We start from the raw sequence: 14,472 nt of genomic DNA on the forward strand, positions 1-14,472 counted from the left end.
CCACTAGGACCCAAGCACCCCAGTACACCTACATGAAATAAATCATAGCTCACAGCTGCACGAGATTTGCAAGGTACCACAGAATGGGATGTGTTGGTAGCTTTGACCTGTGCTTGGTCAAGTGTTTCATGGCATGTCATGTGTCATCTTCCCTATGAGGATGGTGTGTGGGGATGTAGGAAATACAGTCAGAGCAGCGGCCAGCCTGTGAGTCCCCAGATGTCCATCCAGTTCCAGCAGAGCACAGCTCTTCCTTAGGGAGAGAGGTCCAAGCCTGCAGCAAGCTCACAAAATGCAAAGAAGGCACTTGATTAGAGTTTGACTTAGAAATGTCCCCAATCTAAAAGTCCTTGTCCCCTTTGGGGACAGCCATGTCTCCCATCACACAATGAATGCCAGAAAGCAGTTCTGGAATTCTCCTCCACATTCTTCTTTTCATGAAGACTGGAACTAGCTAGGCCAGATTATCAAGAGCTCCCAGCAGATGAAGCTCAGGGCTTGCTCAGACCTGGATGGGGCAAACACACCCACTGTACTGCAGTCACTGTCCTCCAGGCTGCCAGGAAGCCCCATACTCGGATCACCATGCAGAAGTTATGTGAGGCCCAACCCACTTGAATGAGTCTTGAAAAATAACCGTCAGCATTGTGGAGAAGATGTGATGAAAGATACTAATTAAAGGCGGGCGGGGGGGAGGTAATACTCTCCCAATCCGTCTCAGGAGCCCAGAGCAGAGAAGGTAGAGAATATCCTTTCAGAGAGGGGAGCTGGGGCAGACCCATGGGCTCCAGTCCCCCAACCCCTGACCACACAGCCCCAGTGTGTTGACTTACTAAACAGCTAACTGCAAGCACAGCTGTGGAGCTTCAGAAGAGCCACATGGGGCTGGTGACACGCATGCTCAGTCCCTATCTGAGTGAACTCAGGGGGCCACATACAGCCACTGCCTTACTTGCTGGGGTTGTGCCCAGGCTCTAATTTTTCCAGGTCCATGAGGAACCAAACTCTGAAATGGACATGGTTGGTCTGACTGGAAAGAAACGGGAAAATGAAGTCCACTTCCAGGTCTAGCTTAGCTGCCCAAGCATCCCAGGGTCCAGGAGCCCCATTAATGGTTCTAGGACTTTGTTGTAGAAACGGAAAAGCCCCCTAAAGAAAACACTGTCCTGAGGAAGAAAATGCCAAAAATATCGTCATCCCCTTCTGCCCCATATTCCTAAGAAGCCTCCCAAATTGAAGCCAATAGGCATTTGGCTAACACTGCCTGATGCCATTGGCCAGGCCCCTCCCGGCTCAGGGTCAAGGAGTCCAGGAAGGGAGGATGGCTGTCTCTGATCTCCCTCACCCCCACCACTTAGCCATGAGACCATAGAGCTCCAATATATACCCATAAACACACAAACCCCTAGCATCTAGGAAGGGAAATTCTGTCTCTTGCTTCTAACCGAGTTACTCCACTTTCTGACCTTAAAAAAGAACAGCAGGTTTCCTTCAAAGGATTCGGACCTCATTAGCCACAGTGGGAAATGATGCTTTAATGGGCCTGTGATGGTCTCAGCTTCAGGTGTCTGTGTTGCAACCATATTACTTAGCAACACCGTAGCCATTTAGGTTTAATTTCCTAGCTTGCCTGATAAGGAGGCTGCAAGTGTAATTTGTGATGCTGCAAGCTGGGCGAACTCACAGGGCTATTAGATGAGTCACTGGGTGATCCAGGCCGCTGGTCCCAGCTCTGCAGAAGAGAAATTAACTCTGACTCGTGGGGCTGATCACAATTTTCTAAGTGTCTGTGAGCTGTGCTTCCATCTCTCCTGCTTTCTGGTTTGGTGCCATTATTGATTAAGGGAAGCTTCACTTACCTCTCAACCCCTGTTAGTATCATCTTCCAGCTTTCTGAAATTCTCACGCAAACTCAAAGCCTGGCAAGGTAATAATAATAACAATATCAATAATAACAGCAATAACAATAATAGCTCACATTTCTGAATGCTATTTGAGTGCTACTCATAAGTTATCTCTGTTAATTTTCCTTACAGCCCCAGGAGGTAAGAACTACTCTTACTCCTATTTTCAAATGAGGAAATCAGGGCACAGACAGGATAGCAGTTGGCTGTAAGACAATGAGAGAGTAGGGGACTGAGCACGGCACACTTTACCGAAGAGCCGCACTGTTATTCATCACCACCCAGCATTGCCATATCTTTCACTTTTCCAAAAGATGCCGTAAATCCAGATTTTGATATAAACTCCCTCGAGTTTTAAACATCAACAACTAATTTCATTGTTTAATAAATATTGTGAGAACCAAACCAAGCAGATTGGCCAGCCAGATTTGGCTCCTGAGCCACCAGTTTGCAAGCTCCACTTCATTCAAACAAGTAAGCATGTTCATCAATAAATACTCTCCAATTGTATAGCTTGGCTTCTGTGAGTTGCTGGTGGCCCAGCCCTTTGTTCCTCCCTCCCTCCAGCTGCATTCCCCCCAGAGCCTCCGTGAGAGCTCTATTCTTCCAGTTGCTCAGGCTAAAAATCTTAGGGTCATCTATGGCTCCTTTCCATCTCTCACACTTCAAATAATCTGTCAACAGATCCTGTCTGTTCTACTTTTAAAATTTATTCACAAGCCCTCCACTTTTCATACCCCTACCACGACCACTCTGGTTCAAGCCACCAGCATCTCTTGCCTGGATATCATGAGCCGCCAGCTGACGTCACTTTCTTCCTTATCGTGTTCTCACCAGAGGAACTGGGGTATCTGTGTAAAACCTAAGTCAGATCCTGCGCTTCTCTGCTCAGCCCCTCCAACGGTTCCCATCTCACTCAGTGAAAGTCAGCATCCTAAATGACCCACAAAACCCTTCATGACCTGGCCCCTTCCCACCTCTCTCTGCTTCCCTCCCTGCACTACAGGCACGTGGCTTCCTCCTTCCTGTTGCTCAAATACACCAAATGTGCTCCAACCTCAGGCCTTAGGTACTCACAGCTCCCTCGGAAACTCTCCCCTCCGCTGTCTTCTTGACTTCTGCTCTCTTTTGCTCTGTTCAGTCTCTACCAAAGTAGAAACATCTTCCTGGACAACTTATCCAAACTGGTAATCTCCCAGTCACACCCCCTCCCCTTTCCCTTACCAAGCATCTCTGCTGCACAGCATACATTTATCTATTTCTGGTCCTCTCTCCTCCAACTGGAATGTATGCTCCGTAAAAGTAGGGAATGTGTTGAAAAAAAAAAAAAAAGCTGGGAATTTGTTTGCTTCTCTGCTCTATCCCTGGTATCTAGAACTGTGCCTGGTACATAGCCAAAATTCATTATAAATGTTTGTTAAAGAAAGAATGGTCCACATAATAGTGCCTTATGATAGACAGCTCCATTCTCCAAATGTTGCACACACTTTGCCCTCACTATTTCCTCTGCATTCCATCTGCACCTGAGAGAGAGGAGCACTCCCCACTAGCTATTATCACCTGCACCATGGCCATGGCCTAACAATGTGAGTGCAGTATCATGCCATGTTGATCACTGGCTGAAAAATGACAAGGAGGCAATCATTTCTCTCACCCACCTGCTATGTCAAATAGTAGCTTATGATTTGTGGGTGTGTTGCCCTTAATGGATACACAACAGTTCAATCATGAGGCTGATGAATTTTATAATTATTCTTGCTGGCAGAGGTGGCAGATTTTATGTGAGGGTGAACCATTTTAATCCTTAATTATAAGGCTGGATGTAGCTGGGTGTGGTGGCATATGCCTGTAATCCCAGCTACTCGGGAGGTTGAGGCAGAAGAACTGCTTGAACTTGGGAGGCAGAGGTTGCAGTGAGCTGATATCACACCACTGCCCTCCAGCCTGGGCAACAGAGTGAGACTCTTTCTCTAAATAAATAAACAAATAAATAAGACTGAATAAAAGTGCTTTACTCATTTATGTGCAGATTTTGTGTATTTACTCTTTGACCTTATTTATTTATTTATTTTTGAGACCGGGTCTCGCTCTGTGACCCAGGCTGGAATGCAGTAGCACAATCACAGCTCACTGCAGCCTCAACCTCCTGGGCACACACCATGCCCCTGTTTCAGCTTCCCAAGAAGCTGGGACTACAGGCTCACACCATCACGTGTGCCTAATTTTTGAATTTTTTGTAGAGACGATCCCACTGTGTTGCCCAGGCTGCTCTCGAACTCATGGGCTCAAGCAATGCCCCCAATTCAGCTTCCCAAAGTGCTGGGATTAAAGGTGTGGGCCACTATACCAGGCAATTTTTATTTCTGTATTTATTTGAAAGCACATATATCCTAGGAAGGTAGATATGGTTCAGTCCTTCCTATTTTTTTCACATAGAGAAATATTGGCTAGATCTCAACTCCATCCAGGTCCTGCATAAAATCTGGACAAAGCTGCAATAATTTAGTGCAAGATCCCTCCATGGATACCATGGGTCTCTCGCATCCAGCACAGTATGATCAGCTCTTAGTGAGATCCAGACACACCTCGCTCTAGGGCAGGTCCTGCCTGATTAGCCACAGGTGATTCCCTGGATGCTTGTCCTTTCTTAGCCACCAAATGCTGTAGCTCAAAAAAGAGGGTAAACTAGGATGCCAGGATGCCCCTTTCTAAAGCTGAATACTCAGGAAGGGAGGACGGCCACATCCAAGGGAGGGAAAAGCATCCAACTATCACTAAATTTTGATAGAAGAGGCTCTAGGAAGATATTCAGAGGTATGGTCCACTTCTATGCAAGGGGCAGGGAATGCAGCTGGGCCACTTTTTTTTTTCTTTTTTTCGTTTTTTTTTTTTTTTTTTTGAGACAGAGTCTCATTCTGTGACCCAGGCGGAAGTGTAGTGATGTGATCTCGGCTCACTGCAACCTCTGCCTCCTGGGTTCAAGCAATTCTCATGCCTCAGCCTCCCGAGTAGGTGGGGTTACAGGTGTGCACCACCACACCTGGCTAAGTTATTTTTAATTTTTAGTAGAGACAGGGTTCCACCATGTTGGCCAGGCTGGTCTCGAACTCTTGGTCTCATATGATCTGCCTACCTCAGCCTCCCAAAGTGCTGGGATTACAGGCGTGAACCATCGTGCCCAGCCAGCATTCAATCTTAATTATTAAATTGATTAATTAAGCTCTGCACTGTCAGTTGTATCCGCAGCTTCTATAGTGATCTGACAGCAGAATGGTTACACATATTTAAAAGGTTATGGGAGGATCTGTGAATATTCATGAAGGCGGTCCTGACACAGGTGTATTGAATCAATGAATATGCATGTAATACAGGATCCATGTTCATTTTGGGATGCAAACTTAACATTTAAATGTACAGTTAGATTTTATCTGTCAAAAGGTCTTTTCAGTACACAAAGGCATGCAGATGTGTAATTTCTGTCATTCAGCCAGAACTAGTGCATGGTCAGTGGGCGTTTATCAGGAGAAAGTTACTAGAGTCTCTTGTCTCATTAAAATTGTCATTATGGCTGGTGGGATAGGAAATGGGGATCAGTTGCTCAGCCTCTAGTGAAGCCATAAATTGTTTTTTTGTTCATTTGTGTTTTTGTTTTGTTTTGTTTTGTTTTGTTTGAGATGGAGTCCGGCTCTGTTGCCCAGGCTGGAGTGCAGTGGTGCAATCTCAGCTCACTGCAACATCCACTGCCCAGGTTCAGGCAATTCTTCTGCCTCAGCCAGGATTACAGGTGGTTGCCACCACGCCTGGCTAATTTTTGTATTTTTAGTCGAGATGGGGTTTCACCACCTTGGCCAGGCTGGTCTCGAACTCCTGACCTCACGTGATCCACCTGCCTTGGCCTCCCAAAGTGCTGGAATTATAGGCACAAGTCACTGCACCCGGACTTTGATCAGGCTTTCACCAAATACACAATGTACATCTGGGGGAATGGTCACTTAATGCCTGTTTTGTTTTGTTTTGTTTTGTTTTGTTTTGTTTTGTTTTGAGACAGAGTTTCACTCTTGTTGCCCAGGCTGGAGTGCAATGGTGCAACATCAGCTCATTGCAAACCTCTGCCTTCCACGTTCAAGTAGTACTCCTGCCTCAGACTCCTAAGTAGCTGGGATTGCAGGCACATTCCACCAAACCTGGCTAATTTTTACAGGCGTGGTGGCTTACGCCTGTAATCCTAGCACTTTGGAAAGCTGAGGCAGGTGGATCACCTGAGGTCAGGACTTTGAGACCAGACTGGCCAAGATGCTTCAAGATATCCCGCCTTTTGGGGCCAAACCATTTTATGGATTGATTGATGACTTTGCCTGTAACCTCAGCCTCCCTGCCTTTAAAAATCTTTCCATATGGGCCGGTGGGTCCCGTAATCCCAGCACTTTGGAGAGGCCTATAATCCCAGTACTTTTCAAAGGCCGAGGCAGGCAGATCACTTGAGGTCAGGAGTTCAAGACCAGCCTGGCCAACATGGTGAAGCCCCAACTCTTAAAAAAAAAAAAAAACCTACAAAATTAGCCAGGTGTGGTGGTGCACATTTGTAGTCCCAGCTACTTGGGAGGCTGAGAAATTGCTTGAACCCAGGAGGCAGAGGCTGCAGTGTGCCACTGTACTACAGCCTAGGCAACAGAGCAAGACTCCATTTCCAGTATTAAGGTCCATTTTCAGAAGGTTGATTTGGTGAGCATTAAAAAAGGGAGTGGGGGAGTAATCGTACAAACAATTGTGTCCAGGCCAGGTTCCTAGGACCTGAGCGCCCCCTCTTTATGGCAGAGGCACCTGACATCCGTAACTAATGTGGACCCTCAGAATGACTTTATGGTCTAAGAAAAATGTGTGTTCAGAGCCCCAAGCTAAGGAATCAGGAGTGGCAAGATCCAGGAAGAATGCCAACCTATGAAACCCTGAGTCAAGAGGTTAAGCTGGGCACTTGGTTTCTCTGGTCGCCCACTTGGCCCTCTTCCAAGTTTTACTTTCTCTCTTTCCTATCCTTCCTGTTCTAAAGTTTTTTAATAAACTTTTTTTTTCTTTTTGTTTTTTTGAGATGTTGTCTCACTCTTTAGCCCAGGCTCGAGTACAGTGGTGCGATCTCAGCTCATGCTACCTCTGCCTTCCAAGGTCAAGTGATTCTCCTGCCTCAGCCTCCCAAGTAGCTGGGATTACAGGCGCTGACCACCACGTCCAGCTAATTTTTGTATTTTTAGTAGAGATAGGGTTTCACCATGTTGGCCAGGCTGTTCTCAAACTCCTGACCTCAGGTAATCCACCCGGCTCAGCCTCCTGAAGTGCTGGGATTACAGGCTTGAACCACTGTGCCCGGCCTACGTTTTAACAAACTTTTACTCCTGCTCTGCAACTTGCCTCCATTTGGGTTTCTGCCTTATGACCCTCAGTCTGATTCTTTCTTCTGAGGAGGCAAGAATTGAGGTAGTTGCAGATGTGTACGGATTCATCACCAGGAACTTGGACACCTACCACCAGTAATGGGTAGAGGATGCTAGGTGAAAATGTTATGTAAGTTGCATGCTTTTTACAAATGGTAGTGCTTCTCATGTCCAGCCATGGCCACGGCACCTTCCCTGTATGAAAGTCCCTTCCATAAACCTACGTCTCCTTTGCCGTCTCCAGATCTCCTCCTCTACCCTCTTCCACACGGTGCCTTCCCTACTGGAGTAGGGTGGGGTCTCGCAGGAAACCCTCTCCCTGCAATGTTTTTTTTTTTGTTTGTTTGTTTTTTTTTTTTTTTGTGACAGAGTCTCGTTTTTTCGCCCAGAGCTGGAGTGCAGTGGTGTGATCTCGGTTCACTGAAACCTTCGCCTCCCGTATTCAAGCGATTCTCCAGCCTCAGCCTCCCTAGTAGCTGGAATTACAGGCACCCACCACCACGGCCCTTTCTTTTCTTTTCTTTTCTTTTCTTTTCTGTTTTTGTAGTAGAAACGGGGTTTCCACATTTTGTTCAGGCTGCTCTTGAACTCCTGGCCTCAAGTGATCTGCTTCGCTCGGGTTCCCAAAGTGCTGGTTACAGGCGTGAGCCACTGCGCCAGGCCCTCTCCCTGCATCCTTACGTGCCTGCAATGCCAAGAGGGAGCTCTTGGCCCCCGGGTTAGGATCAGGGCCCCAGAGGCCCAGGGTCAAGGCTACGGGCCGCATCCCAAGGACTTGCATCCCTCCAAGAGGCTGCCTCCAACAGGCATAGAAGAGGCTCTGCTGGAGCCTGCTCAGAGTCCGGCTGGGGAAAGCCAGTGGAAGTGCTTCCTGAAGAAAGAGGGGAATCCCGCCTATCTCAGGGGTTCTTGTCCTGGCTTGCAGCCCTGGATCGTCAGGACTGGGCTGAGGTGGGGAGCAGACTTCACCCTTCTTGGCTGGGGCTGAGGGTGAGGGTCCTGCTTGAAGGGCCTAGCCCTGGGTTCCCAGCCACCGACTCCACTCTGTAGCGCCTGGCCCCGCCCAGCCCCTCAAGGCCTGGCAGTCGCCCTCAACAAAGATGGCGAGGATGGCCTCAGGCGCGCCGGGCGTCGCGCGTCGCGTCGCGTCGCGCGAGATGCAGGGCTCCTCCCGCGCTGCTCTTAGACCCGTAGACGGCGGCCCAGGGAGGAGCGGAAAGTGTGGTCTGTGGGGCTGCGTGACACCTGGTAGGCGCTCGGGCCGCTCTTGTGGGGCTGCCCCCTGGCGCTGCAGGGCTGAATGTTATACCCCCGAGAGAGGCCGTTGCGGAGCGCAAGGAGCTGGAGGCCTCTGGAGCTTCGGCGCCGACTTCTTCGACATCAGGTGCGGTGGTTTCTAGGAGCGGTGTTATCGGTGTCCCTTGCGAGAGGTGCGTGCTTGGGGCAGGGCCGGGAGGTCCCCGGAAGCCCGGGGGCGGGAGTGGAGGAGCCCGGGCCCCCCGGCAGGCTCCTTCACCTGGGCGTCCGGAGCTGGGAGCCCGGAGGAGGTTAAAGGTCAACCGGCTTGGGTGCGCCGGGTTGGGGGACAGGTGGACGGGGGGACCCAGGATGGCCGAGGAGGAGGAGGAAGCGCTTCTGCGAAATCTCCTCCGTGGGCGAAGGCTGAGACCGGGCAGTATCTATCTTTTTAGTGTTTATTTTTAATTTAAAAAAAATTTTTGAGACTGGGTTTGGTCCTGTCACCCATGTTGGAGCGCAGTGGTGGAATCCTAACTTCTGAGCTCGAGCGATCCTCCCACCCCAGCCTTGCAAGTTAGCTGGAGCCACCATCCCTGGTTAATTAAAAAAAAAGCCGAGGCCGGTCGCAGTGGCTCACACCTGTAATCCCAGCACTTTGGGAGGCCGAGACGGGCGGATCACGAGGTCAGGAGATTGAGACCATCCTGGCTAACACGGTGAAACCCTGTCTCTGCTTAAAAAAAAAGAAAAAAAGAAAATTATCCGGGTGTGGTGGCGGGGCCTGTAGTTTCAGCTACTCGGGAGGCTGAGGTAGGAGAATGGCATGAACCCGGGAGGCGGAGCTTCCACTGAGCAGAGATCGCGCCACTGCACTCCAGCCTGGGCTACAGAGTGAAACTCTTGTCTCAAAAAAAAAAAAAAAAGAAAGAAAAGAAAAAATGTACCCGTGCTTGATGGCGCACGCCTGTAATGCCAGCACTTTGGGAGGCTGAGACGGGTAAATCATCTGAGGCCAGGAGTTCAAGACCAGCCTGGCCAACATGGTGAAACCCCATCTCCACTGAAAATAGAAAAACTAGCTGGGTGTGGTGGTGCATACCTGTAATTCCAGCTACTTGGGAAGCTAAGCCAGGAGAATCACTTGAACCCAGGAGGCAGAGGTTGCAGTGAGCTGAGATCACCCCACTGCACTCCAGCCTTGGTGACAGAGTGAGACTCTTGTCTTAAAAATAATAATAAAAACTTTTTTTTTTTTAAGATATAGAGTCTCACTACGTTGCCCAGGCTGGTCTCGAACTCCTGGCCTCAAGCCATCCTCCCACGTTAACCTTCCAAAGCGCTGATTACAGGCATGAGCCACCCAGACACTGGGGGGCCAGAGCGGCAGGCGCTGCACAGAGCTGGGCCCAGGGATCGGGAGGAGGGGACAGTTTAGATGTCCTGAGGTCAGCTCTGCCAAGGCAGGAAGGTCCTTTGGTTTTCAAGGTTCAGATACAGGACAGGATGTGACAGGCCAAGGACGCCACCCCTGTTCCCCTCCTGACTTGGATGTGGCCAGGAGAGAAGTGGGACCGGGTAAGGTCTGGGCCACTTTTGCCTGGTCTGCATCCTCTTTTTCTGACTTTGTGGCATTCAGTACAGGAGGAAGAGAGGAGAGAACTGGGTGCTAGTGTGCGCCCCACTCAGTGTCCTAAGGAAAGCCCCCTCAAACCCCCCAACCACAGGGAGGAAGCTCCCTGTGACAGGCAGTGGGTCATCTACCTCTTAGTCACCAGTCTAAACTTTCTTGCCTCGAGCTGGGATGCGGCCCTGGGCTCACTCGTGTCTTGAGAGATATTGGGCCCCATCCACTCCGAGGATGGACTCCTGGCCCCGCTGGCCCAGGTGCACAAACCGCCCTGACAGTTGACCTGTCCTCAGCAAGTTATCTGTCTGTCTTGCTAAGATTCCCTGCTATGTGTCAGGGCTTGCGCTAGGCCTGGGGGCACAGCTGGTGCAGCACACTGGTCCTGGATCCCTTTGGGGGCCTAGGAGCTGAGACTGGCCCTTCTTTCCACAGTCGGGCCCCACCCTGGACATGCCGGTTCCTTCCAGCTTCAACGACATTGGCCAGGACTGGCGGCTGCAGCATTTTGTCAGCCAGGTGTAGTATGAACAGGAGGTGACTCTGCCGGAGCAATGAACCCAGGACCTGCGCACAAGAGTGGTGCTGAGGCTTGGCGGTGCCCACTCCTATGCCATCGTGGTCAGTGCAGCCAGGAGCAGGCAGGGCGGGTGGGTGGGCATGGCTGCTGAACAGCCTTTCTCCTGGGGTGGGACTGTGGGGGGCCCTGCCCTGCCCTGGGGGCTGTGCCCTGTGTAGGGGGATAGGTGGCCTGATCTACCCCATTGGGATGCCATTCTTCCCGTCTGACTGGCAGGCCCCTGAGCTCCATGCTGTAGTTTATGTGAGGGAGTGCCCAATAGCAGGGCCCCTCCTCATGCCCTGACCTGCCCCCCACCCTCCCCATATCCCCTGTGTCTACAGTGGGTAAATGGGGTCAATGCACTAGAGCATGAGGGGTCTACCTCCCCTTCAAGGCCGACATCAGCAGCCTTTTCAGGAGATGCCTGTTGCCTGTTTTCCCCGGGGCAGGAATTGAAGGGAGCCGTCCAGGCTGGAGTGGTTCATCCGGGCTGTCACAAGCCTTTGAAGCTTCCCATCTTCAAGCCTGGCTGTTGGAGAGTGTGGGTTTGGAACTTGAGGATAGGGGGTTCTATTCTGTCCTGTGCCAGCCACAGCCAGCTTTGAATGGGCAGAGCAATGATGGGGGGAGGGTGTAAAAGAAGAAATGAACTTAGGAAAGAGAAGAGGAAAAGAGGCTTCAACAACAGTCTAGGCCGAACATGATGGCTCATGTCTGTAATCCCAGCACTTTGGGAGGCCCAGGTGGGTGGATCACTTGAGGTCAGGAGTTCAAGACCAGCCTGACCAACAGATAGTGAAACCCCATCTCTGCTAAAAATACAAAGATAAGCCAGGCATGGTGGTGTGCGCCTGTAATCCCAGCTACTCGGGAGGCTGAAGCAGGAGAATCACTTAAAACCAGGAAGGGGAGGTTGTACTCCAGCCTGGGCTACAGAATGAGACGCTGTCTCTAAAAAAAAAATAACTGTGGAGGCCTGGGGCGGGTGCTGGAAGCTCTGACCACAGGCTCGTCCCTCTGTTGGGTTTTTCTTCCCTTTATCCCTCCTGGTTAACTTGACCTGGCATAAAGGCTGTTTCTTCTAAGAGGCTGTCCCTGACTCTCCAGTCCAAGTTATGTTTATTGTCTTGCAGAGCCCAATTCCTGCCACCACTTGTCATTTCCATTTGCAACATTTCTTTCATTGTTTCTTTTTCAGAGTCAGAGTCTTGCTCTGTTGCCCAGGATGGAGTGCAGTGGTGCAGTCATGGCTTGTTGCCACCTCAACCTCCTGGGCTTAAGCTATCCTCCCCCTCAACCTCCCAAAGAGCTGGGAACACAGATGTGTGCCACCATGCCAGGCTAAGTTTACATTTATTTTTTTCCCACTGAGAAAAAGTTTCTTGCTCTGTTGCCCAGACTGGAGAGCAGTGGTGCAATCTCGACTCACTGCAACCTCTACCTCCTGGGTTCAAGCAATTCTCTTGCCTCAGCCTCCCGAGTAGCTAGGATTACGGGCAGGTGCTACCAGGCCCAGCCAGTTGTTTTTTTCTTGTATTTTTTTGTAGAGATGGGGTTTCACCATGTTGGCCAGTCTGGTCTTGAACTCTTGACCTCGTGATCTACCTGCCTTGGCCTCCCAAAGTGCTGGGATTATAGGTGTGAGCCACCATGCCCCACCCTAATTTATACATTTGTTGTAGAAACGGTCTTGCTATCTTGCCCAGGCTGGTCTCGAACTCCTGGTCTCTAGTAAACCTCCTGAAGTGCTGGGATTCTAGGCGTGAGCCACCTTGCCCGGCACGTGCACCATTTCTCTGTGCATGTTTCTCCATTCCCACTGCCCAGGACCTGTGGCCTTCGATTTGAGCCACTACTGAGCACCTCGCACCAAGCCCCATGCCTACCTCCCAGCCTGCACTCCCTGTTTGCTTGATGCATTAATAAATATCCCTCCTGAATCTGCACCCATCCGTTCCTGTGTTCAAGAGCTGTTTCAGGGAGTCAACCTCATTTTTGGCAGTGTCCAGCCCACTGACCTCAGCTCTGTGTGCCTGGAAGGGTGACTGCTCCTCTGGGGGGATAGGATTCGGAGGCAGGGGGAGAAAGAGTGATGTTAGAGAGCTCGGTCTAGGACTAGAGGATCATGTGCCCTTATGTAAAATACATCTCAAGTTAGGGAAGAAAGCAGTGGCTGCATGTTTTTTTTCTTTTTGTTTGTTTGTTTGTTTTGAGACAGGGTCTTCTTCTGTGGAGCAGGCTAGAGTGCAGTGGCGTGATCTTGGCTCACTGCAGCCTCCATGTCCCGGGTTCAAGCGAGTCTCGTGCCTCAGCTTCCGAGTATCTGGTGATACAGACGTGCCACCATGACCGGCTAATTTTTGTATTTGTAATAGAGACGGGGTTTTGCCATGTTGGCCACGCTGATCTTCAACCCCTGACCTCAAGTGATCTACCCTCTTTCGGCCTCCCAAAGTGCTGAGATGAAAGGTATGAGCCATCGTGCCTGGCCCCGTGTTGTGTTCTGATGGGGGAAGATGGGACAGAAAGGATGGGAGGGTGTCTGAGCCCTTCCTGGACTGATGGAACCTGTGCCTTCTGCCTTTTGTGGACAGGATGGTGATCGCTCACACCAAAGCCTTGGACCCTTCCCGGCCTGTGACCTTTGTGACCAACTCCAACTATGTAGCAGACAAGAGGGTGAGCCTGGGGGTCCCCACCCCATTTTTCCCCACCTTTGCCTGGCCTTGTCCTGAAGTCTGCTCATGGGGACAGCTGGAAAGAACCATGAGCTGCCAGTGTGGGATTTTTTATTTTGTTTTTTTACTTGAAAAAATAGAGACAGGGTCTTGCCATGTTTCCCAGGCTGATCTCGAACTCCTGGGCTCAAGCGATCCTCCTGCCTCAGCCTCCCAAAGGGCTGGGGTTACAGGTGTGGGCCACCGCACTCAGCTGCAGCCAGTCTGTTTTCAAAGATGGTCTTTGGGTTAATGAGAATTCTCTCCCTGCTTACTCGCCAGGCAGTGTGGCTTTCTGAATCCAGGGAGGCTGCACATAGGGAGATGGGATTTGTTTGCTCAGTTTGGACTCAGCGTTTTTTGCACTTTGATTTAATAGAGTCATAGAATGTCAAAGGTTTAAGGGGGCTTAGAGTTCATCTGGCCCACACCTGGCTGATCAGAATCTCTAGGGGAAGTTTTTTTGAAATGGCAGATCTCTGCATTCTGAGATCCTGATTCAGTAAGTCCTGGGTTGGAACCTGAGTTTTCTTTTTCTTCTGTAGAGGCAAGGTCTTACTCTGTTGCCCTAGCTGGAGTGCAGTGGTGCGATCACAGCTCATTGCAGCCTTGAGGACTGTGGGCTCAGGAGAGAGAAGGAAGTCCTGTTTATTGTTGCTTCCAAGGTACTCTGCAATATCTGACACAGCATGCGGTAAATAATACCTATTGAGGGCATGGGTGAGATCTTAGAGCCACGTTTAATCACTCACTTTGTCCTGTTTTTTTTTTTTTTTTTTTTTTTTGAGATGCAGTCTTGCTCTGTCACCCAGGCTGTAGTCCAGTGGTGTGATCTCAGGGCTTCTCACCAAGGCCGAGATGGACCGGATACTACATGGCCTAGACAAGGTACTTGCCGTGGCCCAAGCCCCACCTGAGACCCCCTCCCTGTGGCCACAGGCTCCCACCAAATCCCTGAGCAAATAGTGCAGTGTTGCCAGTCTGTGGTTTCACTTTGAAC

General features: G+C 50.2%; 1 protein-coding gene across 1 annotated transcript in view; it reads left to right on the top strand.

The window, feature by feature from the left end:
• Nucleotides 1-14,472, top strand: part of LOC139362635 (uncharacterized) — an 83,771-nt gene that overhangs the window by 47,616 nt on the left and 21,683 nt on the right. Inside the window, exons 7-11 of the mRNA XM_071094145.1 lie at nucleotides 10,629-10,814; nucleotides 12,974-13,224; nucleotides 13,350-13,434; nucleotides 14,018-14,137; nucleotides 14,267-14,360. Coding sequence (XP_070950246.1) covers nucleotides 10,629-10,718 — 90 coding nt within the window. The 3' untranslated portion in view covers nucleotides 10,719-10,814; nucleotides 12,974-13,224; nucleotides 13,350-13,434; nucleotides 14,018-14,137; nucleotides 14,267-14,360. The remainder of the gene's footprint in view (nucleotides 1-10,628; nucleotides 10,815-12,973; nucleotides 13,225-13,349; nucleotides 13,435-14,017; nucleotides 14,138-14,266; nucleotides 14,361-14,472) is intronic.

The sequence above is a fragment of the Macaca nemestrina genome, chromosome 4 (genome assembly GCF_043159975.1).
Source record: "Macaca nemestrina isolate mMacNem1 chromosome 4, mMacNem.hap1, whole genome shotgun sequence".
NCBI classification, from domain to species: domain Eukaryota; kingdom Metazoa; phylum Chordata; class Mammalia; order Primates; family Cercopithecidae; genus Macaca; species Macaca nemestrina.